Source organism: Cynocephalus volans, chromosome 3, assembly GCF_027409185.1.
Source record: "Cynocephalus volans isolate mCynVol1 chromosome 3, mCynVol1.pri, whole genome shotgun sequence".
Lineage (NCBI taxonomy): Eukaryota > Metazoa > Chordata > Mammalia > Dermoptera > Cynocephalidae > Cynocephalus > Cynocephalus volans.
Window position 1 is genome coordinate 65,409,192 of NC_084462.1, and position 17,558 is coordinate 65,426,749.

At 56.5% G+C, this 17,558-nt stretch overlaps 2 protein-coding genes across 2 annotated transcripts; one reads left to right on the forward strand and one right to left on the reverse strand.

The window, feature by feature from the left end:
* Window positions 1-263: 263 nt before the first annotated feature.
* On the reverse strand, window positions 264-9,983 carry C3H15orf39 (chromosome 3 C15orf39 homolog). The gene is made up of 3 exons (XM_063091235.1): window positions 9,856-9,983; window positions 3,650-6,412; window positions 264-1,558 (listed from the first exon to the last, which is right to left on the reverse strand). The coding sequence occupies exons 2-3, from the start codon at window positions 6,360-6,362 to the stop codon at window positions 1,191-1,193; spliced, it is 3,081 nt and encodes a 1,026-aa protein (XP_062947305.1). The 5' UTR covers window positions 6,363-6,412; window positions 9,856-9,983; the 3' UTR covers window positions 264-1,190.
* Window positions 7,922-10,190, forward strand: LOC134372558 (basic salivary proline-rich protein 3-like). The gene is made up of 4 exons (XM_063090020.1): window positions 7,922-7,972; window positions 8,464-8,531; window positions 8,763-8,823; window positions 8,898-10,190. The coding sequence occupies exons 1-4, from the start codon at window positions 7,922-7,924 to the stop codon at window positions 10,188-10,190; spliced, it is 1,473 nt and encodes a 490-aa protein (XP_062946090.1).
* Window positions 10,191-17,558: the final 7,368 nt, after the last annotated feature.

Sequence of the window (17,558 nt, forward strand, 5' to 3'; positions counted from 1 at the left end):
CTGAGCAAGAAAGTGGCTGGCCAATGGGTATGAGAAGGGCACATATGGCCAGAGGTGGCCTGCATGGTTCTGGGGACCCTTAGTACCTTTCTAGGCTGGGAGCAGGAGAGCAGCCTGGAGTGGGGGCCCATGCACACAGGGATGAAATGTTAAACCCACAACCCCCAACCACACAGCCAAGCCACAGTTCCAAAAACCCAAATGCTTTAATTGCCTGCCTCCAGGGCCTGCAGGCTTATCACAAACCCTTAAATAAGGCCCAGGGCCCCAGCTTGCCAGCCTCTGGCTCAGCTCAGCACTCTGCAGGGAGGGAGCCCACAGCAGGCCTGGCTTGGGGAGTGCCAGTCCAGATCTTCAGAGACCTCCTAGAACTGAGCTACCTTAGCCTATCTGCTCCAGTCCCTGAGTTCCTGTAGCTGCTTGGCTTCCAGAAAACACAACTTCCCTGGGACAATGACTGTAATGGGGGAGGCAGCTCAGGGAAGTCACTGACTCCAACTCAGAACAGCCCTGGGGCCTTCCAGGGGTGGGAGCAGTAGGCACAAGACAAGGATGACAGCCCCAGGCTGTATCCCTGCACCAGCGGGAGTGTGTGAGTGTGAGAGAGAGTGAGTGAGCGTGTGAGTGAGTGAGTGAGTGAGTGAGTGTGTGTGTGTGTGTGTGTGTGTGTGTGTCTAGAAAGTGTGTGTGAGTCATATATGCTGTACAATGGGCCACTCTAAGATAGACAAGTCCTATTACAGACTTTCTACAGGAAGGTTCCTAGTCCAGGCCCTGGCCCGGCGGGGAGAGCGGCACAGAGACCAAACCATAATGGGTGTGTGTCAGGCGGCGTCCCCACAACAACCCTGTGAGGTAGGTTGCGTTGTCTATTTTACACATGGGGAGTGAGGGCTCAAGAGAGGTGAAGTGTCTTGCCCAGGTCACACAGCAAGGAACGTGGGAGCCAGGATTCAAGTCTAGGTCTTGTAGGGCTGCAAAGCCTGCAGGTTTTCTCAGGGAAGAAATAGGAAGTAGTCCTTTCTGAGAAAGACCCTTGATTGAAAAGATCGGGGTGAGAGCCAGAGACCCTCCAAGGGAGCTATCACAGCCCCAGCACCCACTCCTGACCCGAGCAGCTGGGCGGACAGAAGGTAGGGGTAGGGTGATCCCCAGACAGGTAGCTGCCCACACAGTACTGGTGACCAACACTAAAGGTGATGGCTCTGGCTGCCCAACAGCTGTGGGCGGGGTGAGGGCCGGTCTGGTCCTGAGGCCTTGTGGCCCCAGGTTGGCAGTGCTAGGCCATTGAGCCAGGCAGTTTCCAGCAGGCTGCGGAAGCGGGCCCTCAGTGTGGGGCCGGGTGGGCTGACGCTGGCAGCAGGGGTAGGTGAGGCACCACGGGACCCTCCCCCTCTGGTTGCCTCCACTTTCTCTGGGCCAGGGGTTGGTAGCTTCCTCCCCGGCTTCTTGACCTTGGGGGCCGGTGACTTCCGAGCCAGGGAAAGGCTCTCTGGCTCATCTCTGGCCATGGTGGGTTCTGAGGGGGACGTAGCTCCAGCTTCAGTGTCAACGTCACCTGGAAAATGAACATATAATCAGGCTGCAGACCCCACATCCTCATGTCCCACTTCCTGGCCTCCAAAGCCATCCATAACAGTGGTTCTGCTCTGCCCCAGGCCAGGATGGCACCAGCAGGGCTGCAGCTGTGACAACCCTTCCCTATATGTGCCTGCCGGCCAGACCATCCAAACCAAAAAGATGAGCCTCTCCCCAGGTGACACCTGTCTGATGAGGACACTGCTCAGAAGAGGCTTTTGGGTGCAAGGACGAGAGGAAAGGAACCCAGCAGCTTAGGAGCCATTGGCCTGGCCCAAAGCCCCACTGTACAGTGTGGAAACTTAGGCATTGAGAGGGCCCTGCCATACCTAAGAGAGCCATCACCTTTCTGCCACACCATCCCCAGAACCGGAGCAAGGCAGGGACTGCCCTGAAAGCAATGCCCAGAGAGAGGAGGATGGAGGAAGTAAGGAAGGGGCCATTGGCCAAAATGTACACCTGCTGGGGAGGGAGACTGCCAGGGTAGCACAGGAACCTATAAGAAACAGAGGTAGGAATAACTGTCTAGGGGCACCCACAGAAGGGTGGCCTCCCTAAGGACAAGGGGAGGACCCACAGCTCAGGGAGAGAATGGGGACAGGGGCACCAAAATACAGCCAGTGGTAAGAAGCTAGGCCCAGTGATTTCTTCACCAGACCCTAGACTGTTGCAGGCTTGGGTCAGAGCAGGAAGGAAGTGCGTGGAGTACCTGGGCTCCACTGCCTGCCAGGCAGCCCAGGAAAAATGGACCTGATTCTCTCTGGGCCTCAACTGTATGGGGAGAGGGGTGGGCTGGGGCCTCTGAATGATGCATGTCACACACCGATGCTCTCGCTCACTCAGAAACAGAACACCTGCACTTGTGCTTTCTTTGCACCCCAATAAGGCACCTGCTCCAACTTGGTAAGTGTTCAGGGATAAGGAACACTGGAAGCCAGACCCCAAGCTCCCCATCTGTACCTCACCGCCTTGGGCCCCTCCTCCACCCTGACCTAGTGCTTCAACCAGCTATGGGCCCAGGGCAAGGCTGCCTGCATGGGACTAGCAACCACTTCTACCAGGAAACACCGTGGGGCAGAGGTGAGCAGTGAGAATGTGGGGTGAGGCTGGCAGGGATCATCAGGGAAAGAAAGACTTCAGAGGGACCGAGGCCTCAATGCCAGGCATACTGATGCAGGAGAAGCAGTGACAGAAAGCACCTGGTACCATCTCCAATGTCCTGGCTGAGCAAGCGTGATCATACACACCACACAACATTGCAGCAGTTGTGTGATCCTCCCTCCATGACATTACAAAAAAAAAAAGCAGGTTGGAGAAAAACAGCCTCTAGACATCATCTAGTAGAGGAAAAGCAAACCACAAAACAATGCTCCCACTCATGGGCACACTTCTGTGTATGCAAACGCCAGGGACAGCTGAAAAACTACACATTCAAAAGGCAACTGGACCCTTGCCAGGTCTTGGGCATAAGGAGCTGGATGAACGGGGGTGCCCTTCACTGAGACAAGAAAGACTGGGTGTGGGAAGTGAGCTTAGGGGAAAGCTTAGGAATGTGGTTTGGGATGAGTTCTGTGTAGGAGAGACACCTAGGTGCAAAAGCCCAGCATGCAGGGGGTTATTTGGGGCTAGAGCTCAGAAGAGGGGAGGCTGGGCTGGACAGAGACATGGCGGTAATGATCTCAGATAGAAAACATGGCCTGGTCAGAGCCCCAGGAGCACCAAAGGAAAAGCCTGAACCAAAGATGAAGGCACAAGCAGAGAAGGAAGAGGGAATCCAGGAGAGTACAGCAGCAGGGAAGGCCAAGAAAGAGTCTGCATGGGGACAAAGCAGCTGGCATGTTTGGAGGCCTATAAAGAGGCTATGAAGGCATCACTGATGCCTGGAGGGTCAAGAGGTGGGAGGCGGTGGGGGGTGGTGGTATCCCTAGAGCCCACCCTGGAAGGCCAGCCCCCTGCCTTGGAATGAGCTCTTACAATCACTCAGCCCCCAGCTGTAACCCAATCATGCAGCACACACACCTGTCACTCGCTCACACAACTCTGGTGGCTATTGGGGCTGCCCCATGCTCACCCAGCTGGCGGCGTACACAGTCACGCCACTGCAGGCCCAGCAGGTCAGGGTAGATGTCAGGCAGCTGGCGCAGCGCCAGCAACTTCAGCATGCGCGATGTGCAGCCGTGCAGGGCACGCTCCCGCAGTGCCCGCTCCTCCGACAGCGTTGTGGGCCGCAGCTCCACACGATGCTCCTGGAGCACGTGGTCCACAGAGGCAGGTGGCAGCTGCGGGAAGAGCCGCTCCTTCACCAGGTGGATGGGCACAAAGATGGCACCAGCTCGCACCACGTGGGGGAAGGGGCACCACTGGGAGCACACAAAGCTCCGCAGCTGGGACAGCAGCTTACCCAGCAGCCCCTGTACAGTCTGGCAGTCCTGCCACGCAGCCTGGCCCCATGGCCCTGCCATCTCAAGCCACTCACGCAGCTTCTCTGGTGGGGAGTGGGCCACTGAGCCTGAGATGGCATCACAAAGGGAGGCATGCAGCCCAGTAAAGTGCTGTTCTAGCGAGTCCGCTGGGGCTGGAGTAGAAGTTGGAGCAGGGCCTGTGACTGGAGCTGGAGCTAGAGCTCGAGCTGGAGCTGGAGCAGGAGCAGGAGCAGGAGTTGGAGCAGGGATGCCCACAGCTACGGCTGGAGGGCTGGGCAGTGCCAGGTTGAAGCATGCCACAGGCAAGGGCTGAGCAAGAATCTGTAGCCCAATGGGCACAGATGTGGGGGTGGGTGCAGGCTGCACAGGGGCAGGAGCTGAGGTGGGCGTGGCCGGAACCACGGCTGCATGCAAGGGTGTCGGACGGAGGATCTTGAATTTCCGGAACATGAAGGCTACAGAGCTGTGGAAGTTGGTCCTTGGCATGGCCTCCGTGGTCACTGGCACCCCAGGCAACCCTGATGCTTCTGTGACTATCTTTTTCAGGCCTGGCAGATCTGACTCTGTGTTCCCCACATCTGGCACACCTGTGGCTGCAGGGGGGCTGGCATGTACTGCAGGACTAGGGACCTTGGTAGGGGAAGTCTCTGTTGTGGGCTTCTTCACACTCAAGTCCAGTGCCACCTCCTCTCTAAGTGAGCTGTGAGCCCCTGAGGGGCCCTCCTGGGCAGGCAAGTTCCCCCTGCAGTCTTTGTCATGGCTCTCATTGGCGGCTGGGGCTGAGTCAGGCTCAGCTGTGGCCTCGGGTGCCTGCGCATCCAGGTAGTCACGGTAGGGAGCTAGGCTAAAGACGTTGTCAATCACAGGCATAGGAGGAGAGCTGGGTGGCCTGTCACCCTCCTTCTGTGGAAGGGACTCACGCTCCTGAGCACAGGGTGGGAGTGACAGTGGGGTGCAGGGAACTGGACTGTCTCGGATGACAATGGGCACCGCAGGGTGCTCATCAAGCCGGGACTGGAGTTGCTCTTTCCTGCAACTAGGCAGCCACGTCTTCTCCTCAGATTCCTGTGTTGGCTTCTCTGTGGGCCTCACAGGCCCTGAGCACGGCTGGCTGGCTGGCAAAGGCTGGCACGCCCGCTGGAAGGCACCAGGCTGTGGCACAGCCTGCACACTGTTCTGAGAAGGTGGTGTCCCTCCAACCCCTGGGGATGCTCCATAGAGAGAGAGGTCATCCCGGGCATAAGGAAAACCCAATGTCTGGGGGGCAAAGTCCAGTGGGCACCGTGGAGCAAGAGGGGGCTCCAGCTTGAGGCCTGGTGAGGGTGCTGGGAGCGGGGCAGAGGGGTAGGAATAAGAGTCCAGCCCCACTGGGGGTATGTAGGGAGTCTGGGCTGCCTGCTGCCTCAGGTAAGGGCTGCCTAGCCCACCAGCCTGGTACCCAGTACCCTTGTGGGCTCCCAGAGGCTGTAGTGGGAGCACTGAGCTGTAGCTGCCCTGTTTCTCTGGGTGGCGACAGGCTGGAGGGCAAGGCAGGGCCTGTGGAGGGTGGGGCAGTGAGTAATGGGTGGGCATTGCATCCTGACAGGGTGGCCCCAGGGACTGGGCCAGCTGGGTCCAAGGACCTGAGGGCCCCTCGGACATTGCCTGCTTGGGGTCCCCAGAGTAAGGACCTGTGTACTTGGAGGGCAGGAAGCCTGTGCTGTGGATGCTCCGATACTTCTCCAGGAATGCTTGGCACGGGGAGAAGCTAACCGAGGAGTCTTTGCCAGATCCCCCAGCTGGTACCCCACACAAGAAGGTGCCATCCAGGGACTGGCCCTTGCCAGGAGCTGGGGCCAGAGAACAGGATGGGTCAGCTGAAGACAATAGAGGCCCAGTCACCAGGGTCCAGTCAGCATCCAGTGACCTCTTTGCTGCCCCTTCCCCCAGGCAAGTGGGGTGCCCATAACACAGAGGGTTGCGGTAGACAGGTTTAGGTGCAGCCAGTGGTGGGCCTGGGTATGAATGAGCCTGGGGACTGAAGGGCAGAAGCTCAACAGGGCCAGAGTCCTGCATCTTTTCAGAGCCTTCTGGTGAGTGGTAGAGCAGGCAGTTGGTCAACAGGTTGTCTGCCCGAAGTGGGGGTCCTGCCATGCTGGTAGGATACAAGGTTGGATAGGGGGTCCAAGATGCCAACCGCTCAGATGCTGTCTTGGGAGTACCCCCCACGGGACAGGAGAAGTAGGCACCCTTGTAGCTGCAGGGGTCCTGGTTTCCAGCAGAGGCGGGTAGGCCGTGCCCAGGCCCTGAGTCTGCCTCTAGGCGAGGCAGCTTGCCATACATCACTGGCCCCAAGGTCCCCAGTGGCCGTTTCTCTGCCATTGCTGTGTAGGCTTCAAGCCCTCCTGGGCCCCTGCTATTCAACTGCTGACCTGGGAGAGAGAGAGAGAGAGGTAGGGGCTGTCAGAAAAACAGGTGACAGGCAAGCAATAGAGGGCTGCTACTCTCATGGGCTCGCTGCCACACCTAAGAACCTGGCACCTAACCGATGCTCAATCAAGACTGTGAAAGCATGAGCCATATAACACAGAAGTTCCAACTCTTATTTATTTTTTTTAGAAAGTGAGAACAGGTTTAATGTAATGAATAATAGATACAGATCTCACAGAGAAAATGGGTCCTAGCTCCAGAGACTGAGCAGAGCCCACACCAAGTTTAATACAAAAGTAAGAAATGCACGCTCACAGACGAAGTGCAGGCTGGCTCTAGAGTGAACAGCAGCCTACCAAAAGCAAGTCTGACACAAAAAGTAAGCAATACACACCTCAGGCAAAGTGCAGGCTGGCCCCAAAGAGAGTGAGCAACAGCCCCAACTCTTATTTTTTAAGCTGCAGAACTTTTGTTTAATGGATTCTTGTGCAGCAGCCCCCTCTCTACAGCCTTCCTCTATATGATGCCCAAGACCCCTTCCTGGAGTTTCATACTTTGCAGGGCACAGTCTAAGGATCACTGGGCTTGGCTTACCTGTCCCCCCACGTACACACGAGGAGACCCATTCATCTCAAAGTCACTGATGAAAGAGATGTCATAGAGATCTCAAGGAGCCCACGATAGCCAAGACATGGAATCCAGGCATTGTCTACAACCTCACAGATTTCTTGTGACACTCCCCTGGCCTTCTGGTCTTATCAAAAATGGCAGACCCAGGCCTTGAACCTAAGTCCCTAGGCCCAGAACCAACACTGAGATCAGTGGGCTTGGCTCTGGAGGGCAGTCCCTCAGGAAAGGTGGCTGTTGGGTGCCTGTACAAGCTACACGCCCTCCCACCCCAGCTCCTCTCCCTCAGCAGGAGGGTCAAGGCTGTCCAGCAGATGGTGCTGTGGCCCAGCAGGAAGGACCCAGAATGTAGTGGGGAGAGCCTGTGTCCATCCCCAGCCCTCAAGCTGCAGATGGCTATTCCAAGGCACGTGTGGGCAAGACAGCAAGGGGGATAGGAGTGGGAGACTGTGAAAGTCCAGGGAGGGAGGTCCCAGGGGCCACAGAGTGCTAGCTGGCAACTATTCCTATTGCACTGATGGAAAAATTAATTGCCAGAAGAAAGACTAAAGTCCTTAGGCTATCCAAGGAAGGATGGGGACCCAGGCCCAGAGAGATCAAGCTTGGGTTTCCTCGACACAGAAGGCACTCAAGGACCCACGAGGGACTCCATCTGAGGCCTGTCTGCTGTGGTCACACTGATCTGCCTCTACTTCCCCCAGCAAGCACCCTGCTCATTGAAACCCTCAGTGGCTTGGAAAGGATAAATTGGCTCCATGGGCCAAGAGTCACAGGTTTCCATCACCAGCAAGCAAGGACCAGCCCTCTCCTCCCTTCTGGCTGGTAGTCAATGACAGCCACAGTTAGACCAGCACATTATGAGGACACGAAAAGGCAAGTGTAGTATGGGGGCCAATGCCACTCCCACTCCCAGCCTAATTGCACCAAGAACCCAGGTAGGACTCTCAGAAAGAATGCTGGCTCATCTTCTGGCCAGAATCTGACACCTCAGCTAGCCTACAGAAGACAGGAGGGGCCAGCAGGACACGGGTGATAGTACAAACAACAGTGACCTAGGACAGGGACCTGTATGCAGGGGAAAAGCCAGCACCTGCTACACAGCGATGCTATAAGGAGTTGTATAGTTTTGAGGGTGTTGGGCCCTCCCGCTGCCCCTGGGGAGCTCTGGATTAATTGTTAGCTCTGGTCTCAGCTCCCCCACATGCTCCTTGGGGCCTGCTCCACACCTACCCCCAGCTCCAGGAGGCCTTCTCCCTTGTGCTCAACCCTTTGCCCTGGAGACTTCCTGAGACCCCACCTGGGACCCAAGCCAACAGACACCAGGCCACCAGGGACCCTTAGGAGTTTTTGTGAGAGGGGTGGGGACTCCAGGGAGCCAGCAGAGGACTCTGAGGAGTATTGGGGTGACCTTATCTCCTGCCAATAGGAGATCGAGAGCCCAGGTTACACTCCCTCAAGTGAGGCCCCTCCCCCATTCAAGACAACAGCCGAAATGTAGGTGCCTCCGTCCCTGACACACATACTGAGGCAAGCAAGTGTTTGGAGAGCAGCCCCCCAGGGAGCAGGGTCACGACACCATTAGGGGTTGGGCAGTTCTGTTGATCCTCTCAGCCGAGACTCAGGGCAAGGTCCAGGAGGAGAGCCCACCACCGCTGTGCCACCCTTGCCCTTAGCAGCAGGGGACGCAAACAGCTCTGTAGCCCAATTCCTACTTCCACCTCCTAGGGGCCTCAGGATGGACGTTGGGAAAGACCAGGAAGAAGACTGCGATTCCTGCCCAGTTGTGGTCAGCATCTGAACTCTCTTGGAGGACTGGATCTGGCCCCCGCCCCGTGTTCCCACGCTTCTCTCCTCCCCTAGCTGAGGCTCTGGGCTCTCCAGAAGCTACAGCCCAACCTGGGGCAGCTCACAGTCTCCAGTGGAGGGGGAAGCGTCGCGCGACCGGCCTCCGCCTCCTTCTCCCTAACCGCCCCGCCCATAACTCTGGTGCCTGGGGCCCACAGCCGACTTCGCTTTGGGGCTGCCGCTGCACCCGATCCCGCGACTTCCGGGTGTCCCCAAGCCCCTCCCGGCGGCGCTGAAGCGCACGTGCACCCCAGCAGGCTGACCCACAGGCCGCCGCCACGCATGCAAACCCGTGCCTGCACGTACGTGCACGGCCCACATCTGCACAGACGCCCCTACAAAACTGCGCTCTCCCCTCGCTCGGGCCCCGGGCCCACGTGTGCTAGCCGCGCACCCGGCCCACGGACGGACGCCCGCATGCCCGCGGGAGGTCCCGGAGCAGTGGACGGTCGGGCCGCAGAGCCGGGCCAGCCACCGCCTCGGGGCGATCCCTCCAGCCTGGGCTGCGGCCAGAGGGTGAGTCAAGCGGTGGCGAGGAAACCGCAGGGCCGTCCCGTCCCAGAAGGGCGCGTCCAGGGCCCCGCGGCGCCTGAGCGCCCGCCGCCTTTCAGACCCAGCCCCCCATCGCCCCCTCATCCCAGCCAGGCAATCCACGTGAGCCGGACCGCCAGGAGGCCCGAGGGCTCCGCCCGGGCTCCTTCTCGTCAGATCCACGCCGGACGCCCGCCGGAGCCCCAGAGCGCTACCAGGCCTCGGGAGCCTCGAAGTCCGGGGCAAGTGGAGCAGCGGCGCGACCCCCGCCCCCGGCCCGCCCGCCGAGGGCCCGCGGCTGCCAGAAGCCGCAGCACCTCGGCCCAAGCCCGGCGCGCTCCATCCCCGGGCCGGCCGGTAGGGGCGCCCTGGGGCAGCGCCACCCGCCCCTTCCCCACGCGCCGCCCGCAAACTCGGCCCAAGTTCCCGCGCCCGCTCCTACCTGCAGGGCGCCAGGCTTCCCGCTGCCGCTACCTCGGGTCGAGGCCGCATCCTCCAGCGCCGCCTAGGCCGCTGGTCCTGGTCGCGCCTGGCGCTGCGCTGGAGGCCGCAGGGAGCACCAAGCCCGGAGCCACCCTCCTCGCTGCCGTTCGCGCCGCCGCCGGGCGCCGTCTGCGGTCCCGGGCGGGGCGGACTGGGGGCGGGGCGGGGGCGGGGCGGGCCGCGGGGTGGGAGCAGAGCCCGGCCGCGCCTCTGGGAGCCTCAGCTCCCCCGGGCCAGGGGGTTCGGAGGGCCTGCGTGGGGCCAGCTCTCCGGGGACCGGGCCGCGGGCGCTGAGCACTGTCTGAACCCGCTGCGCTCCTCGAACCAGTGTCCGACGGATCATCACGCGCCCTCATTCAGTCACTCCGTTAGATCATTCATTCATGCCATTTCTGGCTATGTGACCTTGTGCCTGCCACTTGACCTGGCTGAGCTTCAGTTTCCTTATTTGTAAAATTGGAATTCCATCTTCCTCATAGCGGTGATGTTGCACGGCTTACAAGAGTTTGGATTAAAGTAGCCGGCACAGTAGTGCCTTGACTCCCTGGGCCAGAACTAGTTGTATTAGGGGCCTGGAGAAGGGCTCAATAGCCTGTTTCCTCATTTTCGTGTAGTCAGTGAGGACAAATTCCAGACCAATGCATCCCAAGCCTTGTTAAGGCACCGCAGCTGTCTGAGGAAGAGTGATCTCTCCATCCCTGGAGTGAGTGAGCCAGGAATGACAGTGTTGAAGGGTTTGCTAAGCGGCTTCTGTGGGTATCTCTGAACTTTTTTGGCGAGTCTCTCTCAGTAAGACAGGCCTGAGCATGTGTAGCCTGGGAGGTGGGATGGGGGCGGAGCATTTTCAGACAGGAATGGTATGTTGAAAAGGGGCTGGAGGGGTGGAAGGGTTACCCATTTGCCCTGACTCTCGGGACCATCTGATTGTGGATGAGAACCCCTCAGTGCCACTAGTTTCTCTGAAGGTATCTGGGCCCTCACAGTTCCTGAGCTGCACAAGGACTGGGGACAGGTGTGTGCAGTGGGGGAGCGGAGGACAGGTGGACATGCCAAAGGTTAGAGCAAGGTCATGGGGCAAAACCTCCCAGGCCACCTCCTCAGATCCCAAAGGTCAGGGCTGCCTGAGTCAGAGAGCAGTGAAGGCCTGAGACCACAGGTTCCAGGAGTCAGGAAGCAGCTGGAGCTGAAGCTGAGGAGGAGGGGCTGGACACTGCAGGTAGGAAGAGGAAGTGAGGTCACCTGGGGAGAAGGGGAGGGTGTCATTTAGTTTATAGCTGAAAGGACCCTTAGAAATAGAGTCTGGAAAGATCTGGGGAGGAGAAACTAAGAGAGGGTTGGGGGTTTCCCAAGATCACACAAGTAAGCTGGGCCGAAAACGCAGATCTCCTGACTCCCAGCCTGGGGATCTTCCCATGGCCACACCTTAGCATCAGGAAAATGCATCCATGCGCTGACAGGTAAGGTTATGACTAACCTTATAGTCTTAACCCCATACTGCAGCCCCTTTGGTCACAGGGTATTCCTCCACACTCTTGCTCCTCACCAATTCTGCTCTCCCCTCTCCCTCGTCCAGCACAGTACCCAATCCCCCACCCCCGCCCTTGGTGGGGTGGGAGGAGAGAGAAGGGCAGTATTCTCAGCTCTTGGGGTCTAGGACTCCTAGGCTGTGTGCTCAGGTGTGCTTTATTGCCTCCCCAATCTCTCTGAGCCTGAGTGGGACCCACCCAGGCTGGGATGAGCCCTAGGGGCCAGTTAAGATACTGCTGTCCACTGCATCTTGTCTTAATTCAGGGACACTTCACAAAGACAGCAGCCACATTAATCATTATCTTGTCCATACCTATTTGGCATCACTTAAACACCCTGGACTACCAAAGAAAGGACACAGGATGAGGAACTTGGGAGCCACTTTGTAACTTTCTGAGCCTCAATTTTTTCATTGCAAATAGAAACAGTGAAAGGGGCTAGCTGGTCAGCTCAGTTGGTTAGAGCATGGTGCTAATAACACCAAGGTCCAGTGTTCGATCCCCGTACCAGCCAGCTGCCAAAAAAAAAAAAAAAAAAAAAAAAAAGAGGGAACAGTGAGAGACCTGCCTTATAGACTGTGGTGGGTGTCAAACAATATCAGTGTGGGAAATTGCTTGTAACTGTAGAAAGCTCTGTAGTCTTTCAGCTGACTGTGAGCTCCTGAAGGCTCTGACCTTGCCCTTTTCCTCTCTACCCCAAGGGTCATGTGTGGGTCCTATAGACAATGAAGGCAATCGATAGGAAGTGACTGCCTTGGGAACCCCCACGTGTTTTTATTAGGGCTGTGATCTTAGAGGGAAGTGATATTTTGACTGGAATAGTGTGGATAAAAGTAAAGAAAGGAACACCTGTCCTTAGATGAGCTTCCATGGTGGTTAACAAAGAAAAGTAGTGTAGAAAAGCCTGGAAGCAGGCTTCACAGTCTTTCTCAGCACCAGGTCTGCACAGGCTCTGAACAAGGCACACACACTCCTCCACCTCACCCCAGACACTGATCACTTCTCTTCGCTCCCTGGGATGGCAAGGTAAAAGGTCAGCTCTCTGAACCTCAGCTTGTTATGGTTATTAACAATGACGTCGCTCCCTCTAATGAGGCCACACCTGCTATTTACAAATCTTTTTCCTTCCTCAGTGGAGCTCCCTCTCACCCCAGTGGAAGGAGAGGTGATGCTGGCAGCTGCCCTGCAGTCAGAGAAACAGAGAAGTGTGGCACCCTTCCCTAAAACACACAGCAATGTTCCCTTTAATCCTTTCAGACCCAGCTACAGACATTGCCTCCTCCAGGGAGCCCCCAGAACTACTATTGCTGCACTCTCTTCCCTCTCTACTTCTTCATCCCTCCCTCTCCCCCACCAGCAGAGGAATATCTCAGTGTTGCTGGGTGGGCAGGGCAAGGAGCTCCTGCCTGGAGCCTGGCCCAGTGCTAGCTACTTCACAGAAATTATCTCATTTAATTCTCACATCCATATGAGGCAGGAATTTGAAAAACAAGCAAACTGAGTCTTGACCTACTGAGCTGTGTTACTTAGGCAAACCCCTTAACCCTTCAGTTTGCTCATCAGTCAAATGAGCATTATTATAACATGTTACAGGGCTCCAGTGACTTCACAGTTGGTTTATAGTATGCCCTCAACCAGTGGTAGCGTTTGAGGAGGAGTGGGGAGGTGGCTTGTTCACATAGCCGAGAAATAGAGGAGCTGGGGTTTTCGCCTCGGGACTGAGACTCTTAGTCTTTCTGAGGGAAGGTTCAGACACAGTTGGTGGTCAGGAACCCTCTGCCACCCAAGCAAGCAGAGCCTGAAGTTGGGTTGTGCCAGTGGCCATCAGCCTGAACTCAGAGTACCTTAGGGATTAGGACCCGGCTGGGGGTGGGGGTGGGCAGGGCCAATGGGATCTGATCAGGGTGAGGTGAGCCACTTTCCAAAAGTGTGCTGGCAAGCCAGAGCTTCCTTCTGTAGGGGAGGCCAGGGAAGCAGTAGCCTGCTGCTCTGCCAGGGCAAGCAGGGAGTAGAAAGCCTCCCAAACTCCGAAGGAACACCAGCCCCAGCTCCAAAGGAAATCACAGTTGCTCAGAGGGTTATCCCAAAGACCAGAAAGGAGTGTGGGCTTTCACAGGGCCCCTCTAGAGGACTGCATTTGCTGGCTTATTGGCTAGGAAAGAAAGCCCATGCACAATATTTAGGGACCTTATCTCAGGGGAGGGGGGATCTCTAATTAACAGCCAGAGTGAATTGATCTTCCTTCTCTTCTTCCCACTTTTTCTTCCACCAAATATTGAGGACCTGCAGGCTTTATACTGGCATTGAAGGCTGCTATAGTTTGAATGTCCCTCCAAAACTAATATCAAAGCTTGATTTCCATTGTAAGAATGTTAAGAAGGTGGAAAATCCAATATGGTATTTGAAAGGTGGGGCCTTTGGGAAGTGATTGGATCATAAGGGCTCTGCCCTCAAGCTGGCTTAATTCGTTCATGGTTAATGGGTTAATGGATAAATGGGTTATCATGTGTGGACTGGTGGCTTTATAAGGAGAGACATGAACAAGCTTTTGCCTTCTCCCTTGCCATGTGATACCCTGCACCACCTCAGGACTCTGCAAAGAGTCCCTACCAGGAAGAAGGCCCTCACCTCACCTTGACCTTGGACTTCTCAGCCTCCAGAACTGTAAGAAATAAATTCTGTTTCTTTATAAATTACCCAGTTTCAGGTATTCTATTACAAGTGACAGAAAATGGACTAATACAAGTGTACAAGAGTGAATGGATCCCAGGTGCTGTCTCCCAGTGCAATGAGCGGGACAGACTTAAAACAGACCATTGCACTCCAGTGGGAAGGGTGCTTGTGTGGGAGTAGGGCTTCCACAGCAGGGAGAGGGCTGCTGGGCCCTGGGTTGGGGGAGGGCAAGACTGTGCCAGACTGTGCTATTCTGTCTGTGCCAGAGCCCACCATGGGAGGTTCTGGCTTGGTGCTGTACTAATACACATAATTGACAATGTCACTCCCAGCTTGGAGTCTCCTGTGGCTTCCAAGTGCCCTCAGGTTCTAGTTCCCCTTCCCGCCTCTATCTTCTACATGTCTCTCCCCAGCCAGCCTGCCACGACAGCCCCCAAAGCCAGCCAAAGTTCCTTGAGGGTCATACCACCACACTTTGGAACACACTCTGCCTCAGGTTTGGCTGCTTGTCTGGCTTTCTTTGCTAATTTCTATTGGCGTCTGAGACTCAGCTCATGCTGCCTCCTTCAGGAAGCCTTCGCTGAACTCCAGGCTAGGTTTGGTTACCTCTTTTGAGGCCTCATAACATTTTGAACTATTTCCATCCTAGCCTCAGCTCTCTGTGCTAAAATTACTTGATTACAAGCCTGGCTTCCCTACTCAACTGGGGAGGGACCTCCTCCAGGACATGGTCTGGGTCTGCCTGAGCACTGGGACTTCAGTGCCCAGCACAGGGCTGAGTCAGGTCGAGTTTATAAAGCAAAGGTTTAATGGTGAAGGAGCACTTTGTGCATTTGAAAGGGAAGTAAGGCAGAAAAACCTACCCGGGCCCAGAGATGAGAGCCTGAAGGCGCCTCTGCTGCCCAGAGCACCCACAAAACCTCTGCACTCTGCCTCTCAGCCATAGGACCCATGACAGCAAACTTCAGACCAGCAATAGCCTCCTTCCAGGCCCTATTTCAACATGGGATAACTGAGGTCCCCAGAGGAGAAGCCACATGCCCAGGGGCCTAGGCAGGTGGTCTAGAACCCAGGTCTGCTGAAGGCTTGTCCAGCCTGTACACCAGGCTTTCCTCTTGTTCTCCCTCCTCCTCCTCCCCACTCAGACCTAGGATGGAAAAACACCTGGCTGAGCTCTACCTGCCTGCCTCATGCTGCCTGCAGCCCCCTCCTTGGAGGCCCCCAGCCTGGGGTGGGGTGTGAGGAGAAGAGGAGGGGACCCCTGTCACATTTCCCCCTCAGTGTTGCTGGAGCTGCTCCCCCTACCCACAGCCTGGCTTCCTGCCTGCCTTCCTAATCACCTCCTTTCCTTCCCCTGTCAGAGCCTCTCTCTGGGGATCTCCTCCCCCGACCTTGGTGCCCTGCGCAGAGCAGTCACAGCTGTTTCCAGGATGGTGGTTTGGGCCTGGGCGGGCCGTACCCACAACCCTGACTCCAGCCCTGTGCCCGCCCCTTGCTTCAGTCAGGCCTTGGCCTCCATTGGGAATCACCTTCCCCCAGCTCCCCAGTTCAAAGGTTTTGGGGGACTGCCAACCCAGCTCCTCCTCACCTGGCCATGCCCCCTCCCCCAGTGCTGGGGCACCCTCTCCTCCTACCGTAGGCAGGCTGGGTGGACTTTCATCGAAGCCTTTCTAAGGCTGGCTGGGGCAGCAGGGTCTGGCCAGGTGGTTGGCTGCTGCCCCCTCATTAGCTGCCCGCTGGGGTTTCCGTCACTTAGGGCTGGTTACTAGGCAACCGCGTCCAAGAAGGGCTCCCTGGCACAGCCCGGCGGCAGCTGAGGCGGGAGGCGAGCAGCCAAGCAGCGGGGTGGGGAGCCGGGGTCACAGTCAGGAGGCCTCCCAGGAGTGCTGGGGGCGGTGCCTCACAGACTTCCTGCCATCATCTCGGCTTAGACTCACAGCCCTGCCCCAGGAAAGGAGTCTCTGGGGTCTCAACACAAACACCCACACTCAGAGCCCTCAGGTTTCCTAGAGGTTGAGGGTGGCTGAACGGGAGCAGAGAGGGGCCCTTTTCCCCCTTAGGGGCCTGGGGTTGTGACTCTGTGGTCTTACTGCCTACCACCGTGTGGCCTGAGCTGGAGAACAAGGAGCAAGGAGTCAGATTTACCAGTGTACAGGGTTTATGCTTTGAGTCTAAATCCTGCTCTCCCTCTTAACGGCATGTGATCTTGGACACGTTGATGGCCTCTCTGAGCCTTGGTTGCTTCGTCTGTAGAATGGGATGATACTCCCGTCTCATAAGGCAGTGTGCGGGGTATAAAATGCTCAGCAGCACCTGGCCCAGAGCCCCTCTCAATACCTGTTTATTCCCTCCTGGTAAGCCCCACTTCCCACATGGCAGGGGGGTAGGCAGGACTGCAGATGCTGACAGCCCACACATGGGCCACCCACCATTGCCAGCTGACCCAGGAATGTGTCATCTTCATGTCCAAGAATAGGCCTGTGCTCCCACCCTGTCCCTTGCTCCCCCATCCCTGCTGACTTGGTTTTTTAATTTAACAAACACTCATATTGCCTTAACGATGTACTGGGCACTGTTTTAATTGCTTTACAAATATTCACTCAATTTATTTAATCCACTCAATGGATTAAGTCACTTAATCCATTTATTTTATTAATCCAACTACTGGATTCAATGAGGTAAAGCTGAGGCGGACAGAGGCCCAGCCACGGCTCCCTGTCATGCTGGGGAGGCTTCAACTCTGCTGCTGGGTTGGATGCCAGTCCTGTCTCCTGCCACAAAACCAGACGGGGCTGGTGTAGTCACGGACAGGTCAGAGTTTCAGGAAGAGCAGTTATGGCTAATTAAAACTTCAGCTCAGTGAGGCTCCCTTGGGCAGGGATTGCCTCAGTCTGCTTCCTTGGGGGAGTCCCTTAATTGGACCCCTGGGCCCGAGTAATGATGCAAACTCACCAGGCAAATGATAACAGGCAGGGAGGGAGGGGAAAGGGAGAAGGAAACAGGTTGGCAAAAAAATAACAACCCTCTTCCCATTGTGAGACTTTGCAGTTCTCAGACGTCATGTAGGAGATGTGTGACTTTGGATGAGTTGCTTGGCTTCTCTGAGCCTTGGTTGAAAAGTGAGGGTAATAAAAGGTCCAGCTCTGGAGGGCTACCGTGAGAAGACATGCATGAAAAGTACCTAGCACAATGTCTGGCTCAGAAATAGGGACTTGTAAAATTAGGGCAATTATCACAGTAATTAGACCCCTATTACTACCAAAGTCCTTTCATATTCATAACCTCATTTGTTCTCAGAGCATCCTGGGAGGGAGGAGAGTGGGGACAAGAATTCAGTTGGGAGCCTGGGGGTCAGCTGCCCAGCTTCCTCTCCAGATAACCAATGGTTCTGCGTCCTGGGCCCCACGTGGGGTATGGAGGAGCAGGAGCAGGAGCAGGGCAGGGGATGCTGTAGGAGGTCAAG

Coding starts and splice junctions, on each gene's coding strand:
- C3H15orf39 (XM_063091235.1), bottom strand. CDS start 6,362: ATGGCAGAGAAACGGCCACTGGGGACCTTGGGGCCAGTGATGTATGGC. Junction 1,559..3,649: donor CTGTGTACGCCGCCAGCTGG/GTGAGCATGGGG, acceptor TTCATTTTCCAG/GTGACGTTGACACTGAAGCT.
- LOC134372558 (XM_063090020.1), top strand. CDS start 7,922: ATGGGGGCCAATGCCACTCCCACTCCCAGCCTAATTGCACCAAGAACC. Junction 7,973..8,463: donor TAATTGCACCAAGAACCCAG/GTAGGACTCTCA, acceptor TCCTGCCAATAG/GAGATCGAGAGCCCAGGTTA. Junction 8,824..8,897: donor GCGATTCCTGCCCAGTTGTG/GTCAGCATCTGA, acceptor CTCCTCCCCTAG/CTGAGGCTCTGGGCTCTCCA.